Genomic DNA, 20,275 nt, shown 5'->3' on the forward strand with positions numbered 1-20,275 from the left:
CTAGCCACTTGATGTACGATGGTCAAGACGATAATCTAAGGGTACGGTAGAGGGTTGGGTACCTTGATAAATTTTCGGGGTCTTGGGTTTGGGGCTGGGTACATACAAAGGGATGTGTGGGAGGGAGGGTGTAGAACTTGGAGATGGGTGGTGGTGGAGGAAGGAATGGGCAGGCCGCGGGTGGGGTTTGGATGTGGAGGCGGTTGTGGGAAGAGAGGGAGAGTGGGGGACTGGGTAGGTTTTTTTATATTTTAGTTTTATGAATAAATATTTTCAATTATTTCATTTGTATCCAATGGTATTTTTGATAGCTAAATAGGGTGTACTTAGTTAATTTTATATTTTAATTTAAATATTATGGTGTACTTAGATCTTAGAGTGTACTCAGTTAATTTTAGAGTTCGTTTAGCAACACTCTTTCTTTAACATATTTCTTTAGACGGATGCTAACTTCGGCATCTTTACGCAGACAATCAAAAACCCAAGAAGAGATGTTTGCTTTCCTTCGAGCAGTAAGTGGTGCTCTGTTTCTTTAGGACATTTGTTTCTTATTGCTCTCTCATTTGGTGCTATAAAAAGTATGGTGCAATAGCTATATGATTTCAGAAGGAACTTCATATATTTCTTTTTCTGTTTTCTTTTCTTGTGGTTACTGCAATCCTTCCAAATATATGAATTTTTTAACACACCTAGATTTTATTGAACTTTTATAATCCTAATTGAGTACACCCATATTTGTATGGACTTTTTAAAGTTAATATAAGTCTGAATTGAATACACCCAGACTTGTAGAAAGTTCGTATAAATCCAAATTGAATACACCCGAATTTTTAAAATCTTTTTAAAGTCTCTAGAATCCTAATTGAATGCACCCTCTAAAGCAACGGAGCATTATCAAAGGTCAAGCAACGCTGTTACATATTCGAAACACAAAAATCTATACAATAATCCCTTGAGTGAAAAATTGATTAGATGGAAAAAAAATCCCTGAAAATGTTTCCGACTAATGATGTAGAGTTGGTTGAGGGAGTATGAGATGGTTAGTTATAATGCATTTTGGGAGAAAGAATTGAAAGACAAGGTGAGAGAAGAGATGGAGTGGGAGGATGGAAGACTGGAATGGAGCTTGTTGCTAGAAGAGAGTGGGGAGAAGCACTTTGAGAAGCAAAAACTGTGGTGAGGCTTAAAATTTCTAAACGCAATCTCAAATGCACCACTCTCCGACTCAGGCTCTGTCGTCGTCCACCATCTCAACCTTTCTCTTCCTCGATTTCAAGCTTCTCTGTCTCTCTCTGCTCTCTCTAGCTCTTGTTTTGAATTGTTAGCTTAACTATCTAAAACCCTAGTTAGCTTTTCTCATAGTTGTGATCTTCTTTCATTTCTTTGGTAACTTTTGTGGTTTCGAAGGAGAGAAAAATGTCAACCGAATTGTCGCTGAAATCGTCGTGCAGTGGATGTTGACATTGGAATTATACGGAAGCAATTGCAAGCACATGACTCTGTGCCTGTCCCTGTGGCAAAACCATGACTCAGAACCGCGCCAAATGCTTTGAATGTGGCGCCATTGTCACTCGCTTATTTCGAGTTCTCTCTCTCTCTCTCTTTTTTAAAGGTAGTTGTGTTTTATAAAAAATAGGATCTATTATCTGATTTTTTTTATAATTATTTTTAATATGAAAAAGTGTAAATTTACCATATTATCCTCATTTAATTAATAATTTCAATTCTTAATGTTTGCATAACCAAAGGCATTTTTTGATATTTTGAATGTTTTACCATTTTCTGCCTTTTGCTATATATATAGAGATATATTTTGGAGAAAAATAGGGCACAAATTTATAGTTGGAGATGGTCTTATAGCCGGTGTTTTTTAATATTTTTTTCACAACTCAAATAGCACGTGCACATGCTTCATAAAAAAAAAAAAGGAGTTTATTAAAACACCCAAAATGGAAATTATAAAAAAACTCAAGCATTATTTAAACATATAAACACACCCAAAACCCATCATTACACACATTCAAAACTCATTTATAAACACACCCAAAAAGTTGACTTTGTGGTTGATTTTTGGTGTGTTTTATGTTTAAATAGTCTTGGGTTTTTTTATAAATACATGTCTAGGATTGAGTTTATTTATAAATTTGTAAAAAAAAAACAAATAGCCAAAGTGTGCACTGATTCACCGGGTGGACTGTAGACATTGCCGGTTCAAGATATTGTTATCCAAATCCTGGTCAAAGCATTAAATGGTCGCCACATATTCTAATACATGTGAACTTCGAAGTAAACACAGCAGAAACAGATATCTAATATCGTGCGAATCCAAACCATGTGTGTAAAATAAAACAAAACTTGTTCATTGCAGCAGATCTGCCACACAAAGCGAAGTGGGTTTTTTATTGCGCAGGATGGAAATAACCGCTCAGCATCACTTGTCTATTTCCCATACAAAGCTTCCAAGGCCTTCTTCTTCTTCAAGTTTCAGAGCTTCTGCTGCCTCTCTTCTTGCTTCTACTACTTCACTACCTTTTCAGTGCTCCAACAACATTATCCAAGGCCAAGGTGTACTTAGGATCAAAGGGAAGCAGCTAAGAAGTATTGGCCCCATCTATGCCTCCTCCTCTAACGCTCAAAGTCCTCCTCCACCTCAAAAATGGCTTCTGGAACCTGTCGGTATGCCCAATTCTATCTCATTCATTCTTTATTTCCCATCATGTTACATGCTATATGAATATTTTTTTGGAATTTAGGCTATACGATCATCAGGGTATTCTTTTTTCATAATAATCTAACTGTAGCTAGTGAGTTGTGAGTTTTCCAGAAATCTCTGGTTCAGGAATAGCATCAAGAATCTTTCTTCTTATCTTTAACTTAGCTGACCTTTGCATGCAGTTCATAATAAACTAGAGGTTGCTTCAGCAATTTAAGTAAACAACCGAAATGAGTTGTAGAAGTAGTGAATTGCTTCTGATGACATGCTTGAAGATTTAAATTTTCCCAGTCAGAAACTATTTGGTTTACTGTTCGTTTTCTTTTCAAGAGAGAGAAAAAGTAGTTGGCTTACTCAAAATTTCATGGTTTTAGCGGCACAATGTCCTGGATAGAATACAGTATCTTTAATGACAAGAACATGTCACTTAGTACTTAATATCTGTTCTTTCCTTTGTCATTGAACGTGGAATTTTTTTTTCCCCTTTTTACTCCATAAATTTGAATCCTACTACCAACCCAACCCCTCGCACAAGGACTGGTCCAATAGCATTTTTATATATGGTTGACTTTTGGAGTGTATACTTAGAAAATCTGGGAAGTAATTATTTCTAACGTACTAACGAACTATTTGCCTTTCTTTTTTCCATTGTTAATTGAAATTGCTTCAATATTTGAAGTTGAACCTAATACTTCTTTTTCTGAAGGAATTAGCTTACTGTTTGGGTTTCATATGCATCTTTGATAATGGCTTTAGTGCATTAATTTGTAAGACCAAAATGTAAAACCCCCTGGGAGATATGGGGACATCAGTGTGGCGTGTATGAAGGAGCTTTTGATGATGAAGTCAGTAGCTGAAAGAGTGTAAGACCTGAGAGAACTAAGGGAACTAAGTTTGAGTTAAGAATGGTTTTCTAACCCTTATAGAGAGGTGACAACAAGTTTTTCTATATACGCAGTGGAAGCACCTAAAGGTCTTTCTGGTCAGTAATGGAAGCCTACCGTCGTAAAATAGGAGCACCTGGCTAGTACGTGCCAAGAGCCCTAGTTAGGGAAGAGTTCAGATGGAAGTTTCACTGATCTGGAGGATGATTCGTAGCCTGATAAAGTTTTATAATCCTTGATATGAAGGGAGGTTTGGAAGGTGATTTGAATTCAAACCTTCTTCGAGGGAGGTTTGCACTGATCGTATGCCCTCAATGTTCTATACTTTAGAAGTGCTAGACTGCTCTGAGTGACATAGATTTGCTAGACTCGGAGGGAATTTCGACACTCATCATGCATGCTAGGTGTTTTACACGCTGGGCCTTATTAGTATTAGTCCGCTTTGAGTGACATACATCCGCTGCAACACATTCTGTTCTGCAAAGCTCGCCTTGCTAAGCCATGATAGCATGCCGTGGTAACCTGAATGTTGGCCTTAACTCAGCTTTACTGAGTGCCCTAGGTTCCTACCTGTGTATTAGCCTATTATAGAGTGAGAGTGTGACTGAAATATTGTCCAGTGGCACGCTCTGAGTTTAGAGCAGAAAAGACACCACTGCATCATAAACCCATAATTCTCTCTATCATTCATTAACTGCATGTCTGGTAGAGTGTGTCCTACACGGTTTATTTCTTAGGTAAGAGTGGTAAGAGCTTTGTTCACCTTACAGGTTACATGTAGCAGTAGCACACAAAAGGAGGTTCCTCTTAGCCAACATTAGAATTTTCAGTCTTCTTAGTTTCAAGGGACAGGTCTCAATTTGGTTATAATTCATTTTATCTTTATCCCACTTCAATTTTCTCGTATAGCTGCATTTCATCTTGCATGTGCATTCTTTCTTCTTAGTTTTTCGTTTTTGGTTAAGGGGTGACTCATTTTACATATATAATTTCTACCTAACAGGTGATGGAGATACAAGGCATATAGGTTTCAAGGTTCCAATGCCAAGTGCGTTTGAAATTTCTTCTGTAAGTTTTTTTCTCCTTTCCTTTTTTTATTTTTTTGGTCTAGCATCAGAGGTCTGTTTATAATGATTGCAAAAAAGTATTCAAAAACTTGACTGACTTTTTTTGAATCTAGGATGAGGTCACCGTTGGCCGTCTTCCAGAGGAAGCTGATATGGTGATTTCAGTTGCAACAGGTATTAGAGAATCATATTCCTATTTTCCTATCCAGAAACATACTCTGAAAGGTTAAATATCACATGCAAAAAGATGGTTACCTTGTCAGAGGGTATAAAATTAGTTTTGATTTATCATCTCTATTAGATCCAAGATGTATTGGCACTTTGTATCAATGTGGAAACGTCTCTGCCAATGCACTGCAAAATAGTAGCTCAAGCGCGTACATTATGTTCTTTCCATTTCTCATTGTCAATTAGTCTAATTCTGGCTCTGTCATTGTTGTCATGTGTTCAACATAGGAAATGTGTCGCTTACATGAACCATACACTATTTCTCTATTCTGGAAACATCAATTGTACATGAGTAATTAAATTGTCACTTATTTACTGAAACATTGCGGTAACAAGGATTAGGAAAATATATGAATTTAAATTGTGGATACAATACATTGGTTACAAATAAATTAACTTACATACTCTAGCAAAAAAAATTGTTAATAAAAGCATGGCGGTAGGCCTGTCGGGTCTGTTCTGCCAACAACTTACACTTTTGGGAGAGATACTTTAATTTGATATTAGAGGCAGCAAGTTTAGGCCATCTTAACAGGAATCCTGGTCATCCTAAAGCCAAATTGCAGCTTTTGTGCTAACTCATATTGCTGCATATTATATATATGCAATTTTATTTATGCAGATAATAAGTTATCATCAGGAAATCATTGAGTTAATATTCCAAACAGATCTAGTAATTCCTTAGTTCATGTTTGCGTTTGTCTCTGAATTTATAGTATCTGGTGTTCATGCTCGCATTCAAAAGAAAGAAGGGAAGCTCTTGGTAACAGATTTGGACAGCACAAATGGGACCTTCATTGATGACAAACGGTTGAGTGCAGGAGTTGTTGCCACTGTGCCACCTGGATCTTGTCTTACATTCGGTACGTTTTAGCCTTTTTGTTTTGTTATTTTTTTTATGTTTTCTCCTTTTATTTTGGTAACCTTTCACATATACTATCTTTTCTACTTTCATAAACTCCAAGTTTGCTTTCTATGACTAAATATTCTCAATTGAGGCTCATAGAAGATTTCTGGGTACATCTCTTCTAAGTGTATGTAGAAATCAGTAGATGAATCAGGGACTATAGTGTTCTTTTGAAGTTCAATAAATTCTTAGCTTGAACCTGACGAGATTTCCGCACAAGTCATGGAACAATGGGTTTGGCTTTTTCTATCAATGACCGAAATTATCAACAAACCTTAAAACTCTCGTATGATCACAGAGTAACAGATTATACTCGGAAATACTCCTGAAAATTATTTTCCCTTTTTTCTCATGTTCATGGTTTGATATAAATTTGAGAAAATAAGGAATGTAGTAATTGGGTGAAGTATAAAAAGCAGTTGGGATCAATGAATAGACGTAATGTTTGATGTTTTTGTTGAGAGTGTCTGTCTCACATTCAAAAGTTAAGGGACCTAACCTGGGTTTATAAGGAGTTGGGCTACTCCCCTCATTGCCAATTGGTTTTGGGGTGGAGCCTCAACTTCCTTCAGTTTTTCCTTTCGTTTTGGGACTGTGGGATGTTCTTTTGTAGATCTCCACCCTATCCTGCTCCTTCAACCTTTTCTTGAAGCAAATTGAAAACTAAAAGGGAGTTATTAATTCTGTTCTTGTATATAGCTATAAACATAGATAAAGTGACATGAAATCAAGAGAAGTTATGGTTTCTGTGATCCAACTTTCGTTCCAAACCTCATTATGTTGTAGAGAAATTTGAGAAGAAATCTAGAGTAATTTTCTCTCGTTTTGTTTTCTTTTCCATTTAGATTAAGTACTGAACAATGGAACACTAAAAGAATTGTATTAGAGTTCTTTAACCAAAATCAAGATGATACCATAACAAACTAAAAGAATGTTGTTATGGTAGCCTCCTTATTCTCTATGGAGTTTATAATGAATGTCTTGAATGGAGTGTTTTGGCAAACTACACTGTTCAGGATTTGGGAGTTGGGAAGTCCATCTTGAACTGCCTAATTGAAATCACATAATTTGTTGCAGGTGATGAACACTTAGCTGTGTTTCGTGTCTCAAAATTGGAGAATGTGGAAGCTGCAAGCAACCCAGATCCTTCTGAAGATAAAGTAGAGGCTGATATCCCAAATGAAAATGTGAAGACCAGTTGAAATACGGGACATCTTTGTAACTTGTAAGTGAACAAATTAATGCAAATTTCTGAATGGGAAATTAAGATAGCTCCACACCTTGGTTTGAAAATAGATCTCCAAATAATCTTAAGAAAGGCTTACTACATTTTGATCCACAATGTAGAGTTATATATTTTCTTTCCTTTCTATTGAATTTTATTCACTTTTGTAAGCAGTTTAAGCTTCAAGAGTAGCCTATGTTACAGATGATGCATCGCGACGAGTATGCATATCAAACGAGATTTAATTATGCGTATGTTGTTGGGATTGAGAGGTTTTAAAACCTTGCAAAACACTCATTGTTGCTCATCCTCAGTTCTACTATGAATTATCTTCTGTTATCAAGGAAGCATGTCAAAATAGAAACCAAAACAGATTAGGTTGCAGAATGTTCTGTTTTTCAGGTTTGTACACTTTACTTTGAAAAATCACCAACATTTCAATTTACAACCAAACTGGATAAAACTTTCCATGTTTGAAGAAGATATGCAAAAATAAAACATACTAAAATTTCATAAAACTCAAAGCCCATAATGTTTATACCAAAATCATGGGCCAATAAGAACTAGGCGCGTGGACAAAACATGACCTCGGCAGGGAAGCCCTCGGCACCCATTCCTGCCGAGCTCACGGTTAAAGCACAAGTCACCCATTAGACATGTGGAGCATCCGCAGTGAATGTCAACAGTCCCACATCAAAATTCTACACAATTTACACACCTCCCAAGGCTTATAAAGAGGGGCACAATTCCCAAAAGAGAGGTAATCTGAACTTTCGGCATATTGCCCGTAAATATGTTCAATTCTCTAACTAAATCCGTACTTACTTAAGTATCGGAGAGCCTTCGGCCGGTACCACACCGGTGCCCCAGGTCTTACCGAGCGAACTCTTATTTTCACAGGACCACGCTCCACCGAGGTCCAGAGCATTCCGAAGGCCCTGACATCACTAAGTTGAGCCCAAAAGTGCCGAACCACTTTTTCGCATCAACACATAAAGTTTTTCAAACATGTATTCAAACCAGGGCATGTAGAAGAATCAAAACAATTCTAGCATCATTGTCTCTACTTTGAAATTCCACCAAAAATTCATTTTAAACCCAAATGGCACAAAACAAACTTTGAAATAACCCTTGAGATGTCCATTTTGATAAATCAAAATCCCAAACTAAGATTGAAACAAAATTACATTGAAATAACATAGAACATCACAATAACATACTTTACAAAAGAGATATGTGTCTTTGAAACATTTTAACATACACTTGGTCTACATTTTAACATACACTTGGTCTACAACTAATAGAGCACAATGAGACAATATGAAGATTGTAGGAAATGAGCTCCATACCTTCAACGGGTCATTTCATTGAGATGATATTCGCTAGATTGAACAAGCAGCAGTTGGAGCCAAAGTACGCATCTATAACCAGAAATTCAATATAATTAATGAACATGTTTCAATAAAATCCAGGCCGAGAAGGCTACAGTGGTTGGATGATTATGGCTTTTGAATATGTTATACAACACAATTTGGAACAACCTTCATGACGAAATCATAATCAAATGAGCACTGGGAATTAAAGAAAAGTTTAGAAAACCAAGCCTATTTAAACTCACCAGCCATGGATGAACATGGAAATATCAGAGCCAGTTTGAGGTAGCTAAAGTGATCGGATGATGCTAATTTTTGGAAATGTCATAGTACTCGAGCAGATGAACAACTTTGATGCGTGAAGTTTTCTCATTTGAGCTTTCGAAATTTGAGTTCTCAACTGCTCCAAGGAAGTGACGAATTTTGGATTTTGAAGAGGAACAAAAGAAGAATAGATTTTCTATTTAAACATCGCATTTCTCTTTGTTCACCCCAATACTTAAATTATTAAGCTCTAAGTTTTATTATTGTGTTAAAAGACAAAAAAGGTCATCCAACTTAATACTTAACCCTAGTACATCTATACACACACCACACCACTCTTCATATTAAGTTTTAGAAAAATACAAGCTCTTCTACATCCTATTGCCAAATTACTCTTCTCTTTAAAGATATAAAACGTTGAGGAGCCTACCTCTTTAAAATCTGTGTGGGAGATGATGGAAAAGCTTGTTGATTGCTTGGTTGTAATGATCTTATTCTCTTCCCTTTGTTGATTGCTTGGTTGTTCTGATTTTTTATTTAAAATTTTATATTTACTTGACTTCTTATATGCTCAAAAGTAAACAGTAGATGATTAATGTACCTTTGTGTAAGTGAAATTTGTTCTTGCCAAGGTAAGTTGCACATTCTTGTCTACAATGCAAATAAACATCTCCCCATTTAATTTCTAATTTAGAAATCTTTATTTGGTCTAGGATCTCTTTCCATTGACAGTAAGCAATATACTGTAAGAGTTAGTGAGTCTGTCTAGGGCAAGCACAGGGATCCTCATCTTCTTCTCAAAAAATAGGGACCTTCTTCATCTTTTCCCCCACTATTCAGTTTAGATATATGCTTTTTTCTATAGTCTGTAGTAGGAAATAGTGGGGTTTAAATAGAAAAACTATTTTATTTTATTTTATTCAAACTTGGGGTGTATTTAAGGGTAAATTGGGAAGATAGTGGGGTTTTATTAGAAATTGTGAAAATTTAAATTAGAAGTTGGGATGAACTTAGAACATGGGGTGAATAAAGAGAAATGTGAGGTTTAAATGGAAAATCTCAAGAAGAATGAGGATGATCATAAGGTGAATGAGGAAGATAATAAATTTATGACTGAAGTTTCTTAGGTTAGGTGAGTCATCAATTTAGAAAAGGTCCACTCATTCTTTGTGAATGGAAGAATTGAGGGAAGGGTGGAAAAATGGGATAGGGAGGTGAAGTTGCCTTCCTCCTCCTTGGAACAAAAGTTTTTAAAAAAAAATATCTACAAGGGCATTTGGGTACTTTTAAAATTATATATATAACTTTCCAAATTCAAAAAAATAATAACTAAAAAGACAAGTTATATCGAACTGATATTTTTAAAACAAAATAAGAATAAATCCTAAATTTTTCGGGATGTTTTAGCACATCAACCACTTGGCCTTCAAAGATCCTCTTAAAGGTTTTAATTTAAGCTTAAATTCCCTTAAAAAGGCTTTTGTTGCATAGCATTATTTGTTTTTGTTGCTTAGACGCTTAAATGAACCAATTTTTATTTTATTTTATGAGAAACTTTACCTTTTCTTTGAAAAGGTGCTGTAATTTAAATGAAATTGAAAAGACTAAGTGGGGTTCGAAACCTATTAGAATTACTTTGTGACCAGGAGCAAGCCGAACTCTAAACGGGAATTAATCCCACCCTTAGGGTGTGGGGGACACCTCATGGTATTTACCGAAAAGACTAAGTGCATAAAGTAAATAATTTAAAGATGAGTATGTAATTTTAAGTACATAAAATAAATAACTGAAAGACGAGTGCGTAAAGTAAAGTGCGCAAAGTAAACTAGATTAACAAAAACTATAAAGATTAAGCTAAGACTTGAATTGAACAAGAAAGTATACTAGACTAGTGTATTGAATGTAAAGACATAATTGAAATCTATGGAAAGTAGAGCGGGGAAAAAAAAAACAAAAAAAAAACCTAGACTATGGACTACATTATGCTACTCCTAGGATAGGAATTGAACATACTATAAAATGATAAGTTGTCCATTTCACTATTCTACATTTTGGTAATTATAAGGGCTTCGATGCTTCCTAATTTAACTGGTCATCAATTCGTCTTCAAATCAATCATAATTTCATCCTTGATAAATAACACTAACTATGTTGATTGCATCAATTGCCTTGTTTCACTCAAAATGCATTCAATCCTCGATTCATGCTTGTGATTTGATGTGAATAATAATGTTTGATTTGATTTTCATTCCATCTTGACCACATTTATGTGTTCTCGAGGCTCGTAGCCACTTTTACATTCTCAGCCATATTAAAGATTTTTGGACCTCTAGCCATCTTTATTGATTAGGGCCACTCGAAAGTAGTTTGAGCCCAAATCGAGATCTTGTTTGTCGAAGCTTCAGTTGACCTGACCCGACCATATATCAACCATGTTCAAACACTATAGGTCTAACCTTTCGTACAAAATACCTCTCCATGTGAGTAACACGTGCTTATTCTATCACGAAATCTTACAAAAATTTGAAAATGTCCCTAACATCAAGGGCGGACCTAAGCCTAGGTTGGAGTGGGCTCCAGCCTAGGGGAAGATTTGTAAAGTATTGAACATGGTTTAAATTTTACAAGCTTTATTCCTACTCTAATAAATATTAGCCCACTCCTGAAGCATATAGGAAATAATAAACGTCAATCCAAACCTATATAAATTTGATTAGAAGTATAACTCAAACTAGGGCTCTACCAACTTGAGCTATTCTAATTGTGCTGATATTGAGCTACACCCACAAAGAGCAAACATCAAAAAATTTCTTCTAGCCACCCAAAACGCCATATTTGAACTTTGAGAGCCTAGAGGAAATAGCTCTCCTCCTCTAAAAAATTGTACCAATCTATCTTCAGTGGGTTCTTCAATCTTGGTAAGTTTTTCTCTTTTTTTTTTATATATTCAATTTTCAATTTTAATTGTTGTTGTGAAGTTTTTATGATTTAAGGTTTGGGTGAAAACTTTTGGAGATTGTTGATATATGTTTTATTTTTGCAACTTAAATTATTAATTAGCATATATGATTTTTTATGTCTAGTATTTCTTGTTAGGATATCATGTCACATGATGATAATAGACCGGCAAAGAGATAAGGCATATTGTTTACCATGCTTTGCCATATATGAATGCTCCTTATAAAGTTGGTACACATCGTTCTTGTCAGCAACATGATGATATTACAATTGAATATCATTATCGGGTTGATTTATTCAATGATACAATAGATTATCAATGTGAAGAGTTAAACCGTAGATTTAGCGAAAGAACAAGGGAACTTCTTATTCTCAACTTTGGACCTTAGTAATGCTTTTAAATCATTTAAAATTGATGATATTTGCAAGCTTGTAGAGAAATTTTATCCTCAAGATTTCACTGTTAAAGAATTACGTTTATTCATGAGGTGCTAGCTCGAACTTTTTGAGTTTGAAGTTCACCAACATGATCTTGATATCTTTCAAACTATGTCTACTCTTTCAGAACTATGTCAAGTATTAATTAAAACAGACAGAGCAAAGGCATATTATTTTATTGATAGGTTGATTCGTTTAGTGTTAACTCTTCTGGTTTCTACGGTGACTACAAAAAGAGCTTTTTAAGCTATGAAACATATTAAGACTGTACTTCGTAACAAAATGGAGGATGAGTATCTCGCAAATTCCCTCATTGTCTACATTGAGAAAGAGCTTTCTGTGGATATTGATTCATATTTAATAATCAAAGATTTTGATACACTCAAAGAGAGAAGGGTTCCACTTCACTAATAAGCTCTTTAAATGTTTTTGCAATCGTACATATTTTTTTTAAGTTGGACAATGTGTTTGATTTGATATTTATTTATATGTTGTACTTCGTTATGTTATATTTGCTCGTAATGTTGCCTTATTTGATTTATAAAATTTTATTTACATTTTTGTTTCAAGAGAGAAAAAGGCTTATAATATATCTCCTCTATAAAAATAAAAAAAACATTTAACCTATCCTATAAAAATTTATGAATCTGCCCTTGCCTGAAATGCAATGTATATCAAACTACAAGGTCAAATCCCCACAAATTTGGCAAATTACATGTAACAAAATTAAACATTCTGCCAAAAAGAAACAAGGAGCCACACACGTGCCTGCGAAACGAATCCGTCATTCTCAGTAGGCAAATTTCAACGCGTGAGCTATTATCATCTGCAAAACGAGAACTTTTTCTGTTGCATATACATAGCACAGAAATTGCAACCAACTTCTTCCGTACGGAAAAGAGAGGGAGTGAGAGTGCGAACCACTCGTTCTGAATCCTGTGTGTCTCTGTTTCTGGCTCTGAGCTTTGCTTTGGAAGAATGGATGTGTTACAGAGCCACCGAGCAGAAATGCTAACCATAGCAATTGCTGTGGTGGCTATTGGTGTTGGTACGGCCTACTACTTCTACGTCACCAAGAAACCAAAAGGTCTTTCAATCATCTTCCTTTTTTTCTTTTCTTTTTGTCAACATTCTTCATTATCTCATATTCATAGCGCATGGATTTCTTTTTTAGCGATTTAAATGTATTCTTTTTTTTCTTTTTTCTTTTTTCCATTTTTTTTCCCTGATAGAATCTTAGAAGCTGATGCATTTTTTGGTACATTAAAAAAAAGAACTTGAAATCTAGTTGTTGATTGATGAGTTCAAGCAGATTGTCACTTTGTATGTGCTCCAAGGGATCATGACATGGTTGAAATTTCTTGTTTGTTGCTATGATTAAATTTGATTTGTCATGGGTTTCTTATTTTCTCTACAAACCCCTAATTCCTACTAGGTGTGTGAACCTTTTTTTTCCTTTCAAAATTCAGCCCTGTAACATCAAAACATGAGGCTAACTTTAATTAAGAATAAGCTTATTCTTAAATCTAGTCCTTTTACTTAGGTTGGTAGGGGGCCTATGCTTTGACAATTTATTGGAGTGCCACTAGGTTTATTATTTAAGCAACTTAGACCTAGGTTCTAGATTGTAAGTTTGGTTCAGAGGAGTGTGCTTTTATGTTGTTATGGTGTTAGGAACAGGATAAATAGTAGTATTAGATTAGAAACTAGAAGGGGTGAGTGGCAGTTGATAAAAGTATGATTAGGTTGATTATTTACTAACGAAATATACTTTTATCATATCAAGCAGGGTGCCTTTACTAAAGCTATTTGATTACCATCATCATATTGGACAGACTGTGTCCGTCTGCACAGTTTAGATTATCAAATGGTTTCTGATTTTACTGATTTTTTGAAGGTTGATCCTTGATGAACCTAAATGATAGTCGTTTACGATTGTTGAACTCCCAGATATATGTATATATACTATATCTGTGTGTGCACTACATGCAACCAGTATCTGTTGCATCCATATTGAAAAGCCACATGGGGCAAGTGTGGACCTTCAAATGTACAGGGGCCGAAGGATTACGGGAAAAATTTAACTAAAACCGAATGGAAGGAAATACATTTGATATCGTAAAGACATTTAACGGAACAATTTGCAGTTTTTTTAACAGGAATAACCTGCACTTTACAAAAACAGTGTTGTTTGAAGCATAATGAGCCATGATTTGTATTTTATATAAGATTACAGATGATTTCCATCATGCATGGCATTTTACTATTTTTACCATCTGTGGCATTCACCATTCTGTACTTTAACTGTCATATCTCCAAGACAACATGAAGTCCAACTTTCAAGCAATTTATCTAGTTGATTAACATTTGTTTTCTCTATATGCTCCATATTAGAGTTTCTGTTGATATGTGTTTGCAGAATGTTCCTAACACACCATGTGTCTTCTTAGGTTGCTTGGATCCTGAGAAATTCAAGGAATTTAAACTTGTTAAACGCACTCAGCTCAGCCATAATGTGGCTAAATTTAAATTTGCTCTTCCAACACCAACATCAGTGTTGGGACTTCCTATTGGACAACATATTAGTTGCAGGTTTGATTGGTTGGTTTTCGGTAGTATAATCCAGTTCCATGCTTTTCCTTTTCTTTTAACAGGTCATGCTTAGTTTCAACATGTTTGATACGTCTATGATCTTGTATGCTTGACTTATGATCTATCACAGTAGTTTCTCTTGACTCATTGTTTTTTCATACAGAGGAAAAGATAGCCTTAATGAAGACGTTGTCAAACCATATACCCCAACAACTTTGGATTCAGATGTTGGATACTTTGAATTAGTCATAAAGGTATTTATTTTTCTCATTGTTGTTTCGTAAACAGTTAATGTTTGTATGCCATTAGACGTATAACTGGTGGTACATTTTCTCACAAATCACTTATCCTTCTTGGCCTATTTTACATTGATTTGATAATTTTTAAACTTTTTTATCTTGTGTGTAGATGTATCCACAAGGAAGGATGTCTCACCATTTTCAAGTGATGCGTGAAGGTGACTATCTGGCAGTAAAAGGACCTAAGGTAAATTGTTGCCTCTTTTTCAAGTCTACATATCAACTAAAAGAACCAAGAAGTACAAAGTTGAAGTACAAAAAGAGATCGATTCCATTTAACATTAAAACCCATTGGTCAAACAGATTTTCCAGTCCTCCATATCATCCGGGATAATCTGGATGCAGTTTTAGGTCTAAGCTTTAAGGGTGTAAAACTTGGACCAGTCAGTCTATCTTCTACAGAATTTTGAATCATTCCCCACTTTAACTAGCACCTCCCTGCAGGCTACATGTGAGTCCAACACTTAAGCTAGGAACTTCAAATCCCTTCCAAATAAACTAATGGGTCTATGAAAACTAACATTGGAAGTTTCCACTTTCTTAGGAATTACTGCAATTATTGAACCATTCAAAGTCAATATGCTTTTAAAATCTCTAGGATGCAGAGAAAGCAGGAAATGTGTTTATAATTTTATCCCTGATGAGTTTGCAATACACCATATTAATCTTTTAGTCCGGGTGGAGCACCTTCATTCAGTCCCCTCAGGGACTACTTCCTTTTCAAAAGATCTCTGAGATGATGATCTGTCCACATTAATCTAAGAAACCTGAATCCTAGAAGTCTGATTTACCAACATTAAAAAAATTACACTCTTTATTCCTTAGTAGCTAATTTAGTTAAAATTATGCCTCCAGGGACGGTTCAAGTATCAGCCTAACCAAGTTAGAGCTTTTGGGATGCTAGCTGGAGGCACTGGCATCACCCCGATGTTCCAGGTATGTAATTTAGTGGAGCTTTAACTTTACACAAGGCCCTTTCCTTCTTTCTGCTCCACGTATATCATTTGAGTGGTATAACTTCTCTTCTTTGTCTTTCTGGTTCGACAGGTTGCTAGAGCCATATTGGAAAATCCCAGTGACAGAACAAATGTACATCTTATATATGCCAATGTCACATATGAGGACATTCTATTGAAAGTAAAACTCTCTCTCTCTTTCAATACATATGCATATTGAAAGTATATATCATTTACTATGTCTCTTTATCTATTTGTCCAATTAATATGTTCTGAATTCAAAATAATATGAGTAGAGAGGCCTAATTCAAATAAAAATATGTTCAGGCCTCTTCGGTAGTTCTCCCACTCGGAAATGAGTGTGATTTGCAGTTAGTTTAACTTTAGAATGTTTTGCAGAGTCCTCTATGCATATTCATATCGTTAAAATAAATAAAAAATTATTATCATACAGTGTAACTTATAATAAAAAGTTGGACTTAGGGGAGGATGAGGGGAGTGCAGAACTTATAATAACAGTGTAATACCAAGCAAAAGTAGTTATTAACTAATAAAATGCTTAAAAAGTTACACTGTTATTCTGGTATGAGGCTGTAGGTGCTCATCATTGACACATATATTGTAAGGTGTCTTTTTACCAATGCTTTCAAGAGATGGAATCATTTCTTGTTAGCACATGTAGAAATAATATCTTTCAAAAAGAAAAAATGGAGAATGTGAATAAAACATAGGAAATGATATTTTAGGAGATCTTTATTTAATCAATTATCTTTTGTACTTTACCACAAAAGGAAAAAAAAAAATGAATAAGCTTAAGTATGTAGTAGATTTATGTGATTCAGCCAGTGGGCACTGACAAGCACTGTTATTCAGTTAATGTTTACTTGTTACTGACATCAGACTGGATATAGCTAGTTTTTATATATTTACAAAGATGTAATGTATTTTTGTACGTTTACACTTTGCTTAGTTTTCATGAGAAACATTGTATCGTTCTTATGTAAATAATGAGGATGTGTATTACGCGACTTTATTACCGAATTAAAAAAATCACAATAATTTTGAGGGAGGTTCTTCTATTATGGATAAATTGTTAGGAAAAGTTCGAAAAATGAGGTCTATAAAAAAATGTAAATGGAAGTAGATGAAAGAAAAAAAAAATGATATGGGGTTAGATGATGACGATATTTTTCTTCTGCACAACATTTATTATTTAATTTAGTTTGTGTCCTAGAATTGGGAGATTTTGACTCTTGTATTAAATTTGTATAACCTGTGTCTTTGCAGGAAGAGTTGGATAATCTTTCCAGTAATTTTCCCAATCGTTTCAACATTTATTATGTTTTGAATCAGGTATCAATAATTTCTTTTGAAGCCACTCTTATATCTGTAACGTTCCAAGTTGATAAGTTGTATTTCCTCTCTGTTCACAGCATTACTCTTTCAGTTTTTATTTTTTATTTTTTATTTTTTTTTCCAATTACCTAGAGAACTGGGTTTAACATAACCCGTCTAACATAACATCAGTTCAATTTTCATGGATTATGAACTCTTTTTGGGCGTTATAAAATGGACATAGATGCTGTTTGAGTAGAGCAAAAGGGAAGTAGTTTGTGTTGCAGTCAATTCATACCAGTATTTACATCTATGGATAACAATATATGTTTTCAATGCTAATCTGAATTTTAAGTACTGTACCCTAGTGTGGTACGCATAATACGATGGGAGCTAAATATTGTCAAACTAGCATCAAGGCTCATGGTAATTCAGCAAAGTTTTTTTTTCCAAAGGCTTTAGGTATAGTGAAAGGTTTGGTAGCTTGCAAAATGTGATAGACCACGTCATATGGTTTTACTTATTGGTGTCAATTAACATCAACCCAATTATCATTCCGCTGAAGTTTAACATTGTGGGACCTTTCTACAAATTTCTATGTTGTCATTATATGTGGATCATCCTGAAATAGTATAGAGATCATGGTTCATGGGGGCTCATAGTAGTCTCATACTTTGAAGATGATGAAAACCACAACAATTCTGAATAAAATTCTTTCATTAAATGGCTTTCTTCTTTTCAGATTTATATTGTAGAAGTTGGAAAAAAGTTCTTTTCCTTTCAGAATTTATTGTGAAAGTTGAATAAGTTACAACTCTTTGTTTTGAGCTACTAGCCTTGCTATTGTCTACAAGTACCTGATTAGTGTTTATTGAATTCATTTGATTGTACTTGAGTTTGATCTAGGGATAAAGATCAAACCTGCTCAAAAATAGGTAGTCTAGATTTGGATCCCTCACATCAGTCAGACAGTTTGAAAGACAGCTCAGAAATTTGAGTCTGTACAAGTGTCATATATGCCATTTAAAACTCAATGTCTTAAGGGTTACTACATCTATATATATATATATATATATATGGAAAGCACTATTGAGGCATACAGTCAACCGCTCAAAACTGGGGCTACAGATTTTTTGCAGCTTAGGGCAAGGTTCAGCTAGGCCAATCCTAACTAGAAATTTGATCCCAACAAATTTTAAATGAAATCATTCTCATTCATTTTTTGGCAATGTATTTGACAATTTCAACTTATGGAGTGTAACCCTCATTATATCTTATGCATCATGTTTTCTTGACGCCCTATAGTTGACTGGGTACATGTAATTGATATTTGAAGTGCAAGAAGAAAACATTGTTATATTGGAACGGATTTCTATCGTTTATAGCTGAATGTTTCCAGTTGCTCCATGATAGTAAAACACTAAAACGTTCTGGTTTGGTACTACATGCACCAACCTTCAAATTTTTTTCCATGTCTTCTGTCCTTGAAAAATTGACTTGCATAATTCCATGAAACATGTTTTGCTTCTATTTTTTGTTCATTTCTAATAATTAATCTTAAATATCATCGTCAGCCTCCTGAAATTTGGGAAGGTGGTGTTGGGTTCATATCAAAGGAAATTATTCAAACTTACTGCCCTGCACCAGCACCTGATATTAAGGTAACTACTTTTTTGGTAACCTCTCTCTGTCTATCTCTCTGTCTCTCACATAATTCCAAACCTTGATGTTTCCAGATTTTAAGATGTGGGCCACCACCCATGAACAAAGCTATGGCTGCTAACCTCGAGAGTCTGGGATACAGTCCGGAAATGCAGTTCCAGTTTTAGGTCTTTGCTGGAGCTCTCCAATGGGGTTTACCATCCCTCGCATAAATAAAGGATTTTTATTTAGGATTACATGACATTTGAAAATGAGAGTGCAGCTTGAAGAGGTTCCTGCATTGTCCTTAATAGTTAAACATGGTTAAAAAAAAAGAAAAAAAAAAGTGCAGAACAAGCTTCTGACTTCTCTGCTATAAGCTCTCTAGTTTTTAAGGTAAAGAATATTTTAGTAGACTTATTGCAGTGCCACTGAAAATGGGCAACATGATGCATATGGTTATTTCTTTTCGACTGTATCAAGAAAGTAGTTGAGAGTTTTTTCTTCAACTGAACTTTTATTATATTAAATTCTGGAACTGAAGTGTTGTATGTTTACTTGAGTAAAAATAATGCTAGCAGCCTTTATAGCATATAAATTGTTCTAGCATTTATGTCGATACAAGTTGTTAATATCATGTAGCAATCCAATCCAGCTTATGGATTTTGGGGCCTGGGCCTCTTTTCTCTATGTAGGCATGATATTTTTTATTAGAATCTGATGCTCATGCTAATGTATGTCGATGAAATAAGGCTGCTTCTCAGCAAACCCTATTCAATCATTGGTGATTCAATAAAGGGCAGGACTCGCTTAGCTCACCTCTGCAAAATTCTTCGAGCTTAACCTGAAACTCCAGTCAGAAGCTTTGAAAAATGGAGAAAACTCATCATCTCACCTTATGCAATACAAATTTTGAATCGTTTGAATGGGATGAGACCATTACAGACATTTTCAATCTTTCAGAAACTGTAGCAGACTAACTTGAAAGAATCCTAACAAGCGTTCAGACATTTTCATTTTCACAAGTTCGTCCTCTCAGAAAATGAAATTTGATGTGGAAGAAGATATCAATCCAGAAATTGCAGATGTTTGATTTTTCTCGAAGTGCTCGCCTAAGTCCAAATTTGTGGACTCTTCGAAAGATGAGTGGGGTAAATGGGCGATTTGGGAGTTTTAAGGTGCGAAAAGAGCTTTTATTTAAAACCGTCAAGCAGATTTTAGTCCATTGCAGAAAGCACTTCAACCTAACTTGTAATAAATTATTCAACATGCTTCCAACAAAAGCACTTCCAGAACAGCTACCGAGCAGAAGCACTTCCTATAGAAGCACGTCTAGACAGGCTATGCTACTGCATATCCTACGGAAGCCATGAATACAAATTTCATCATGTATCA

General features: G+C 34.9%; 2 protein-coding genes across 2 annotated transcripts; both read left to right on the top strand.

Moving 5' to 3' along the window:
* Positions 1 to 2,281: 2,281 nt before the first annotated feature.
* On the top strand, positions 2,282 to 7,197 carry LOC103330309 (SMAD/FHA domain-containing protein). Its single transcript, XM_008232864.2, has 5 exons — positions 2,282 to 2,676; positions 4,601 to 4,665; positions 4,778 to 4,838; positions 5,609 to 5,755; positions 6,877 to 7,197. The coding sequence occupies exons 1-5, from the start codon at positions 2,412 to 2,414 to the stop codon at positions 6,999 to 7,001; spliced, it is 663 nt and encodes a 220-aa protein (XP_008231086.2). The 5' UTR covers positions 2,282 to 2,411; the 3' UTR covers positions 7,002 to 7,197.
* Positions 7,198 to 12,774: 5,577 nt separating this feature from the next.
* On the top strand, positions 12,775 to 19,472 carry LOC103330317 (NADH--cytochrome b5 reductase 1-like). Its single transcript, XM_008232876.3, has 9 exons — positions 12,775 to 13,144; positions 14,508 to 14,649; positions 14,813 to 14,903; positions 15,058 to 15,135; positions 15,804 to 15,884; positions 15,996 to 16,085; positions 17,192 to 17,257; positions 18,814 to 18,900; positions 18,976 to 19,472. Exons 1-9 carry the CDS (start codon positions 13,036 to 13,038, stop codon positions 19,066 to 19,068), a joined length of 837 nt encoding a protein of 278 aa, XP_008231098.2. The 5' UTR covers positions 12,775 to 13,035; the 3' UTR covers positions 19,069 to 19,472.
* The last annotated feature ends 803 nt before the right edge of the window (positions 19,473 to 20,275 follow it).

Source organism: Prunus mume, linkage group LG1 (genome assembly GCF_029339155.1).
Source record: "Prunus mume cultivar Tortuosa linkage group LG1, ASM2933915v1, whole genome shotgun sequence".
Classification (NCBI taxonomy): Eukaryota; Viridiplantae; Streptophyta; class Magnoliopsida; order Rosales; family Rosaceae; genus Prunus; species Prunus mume.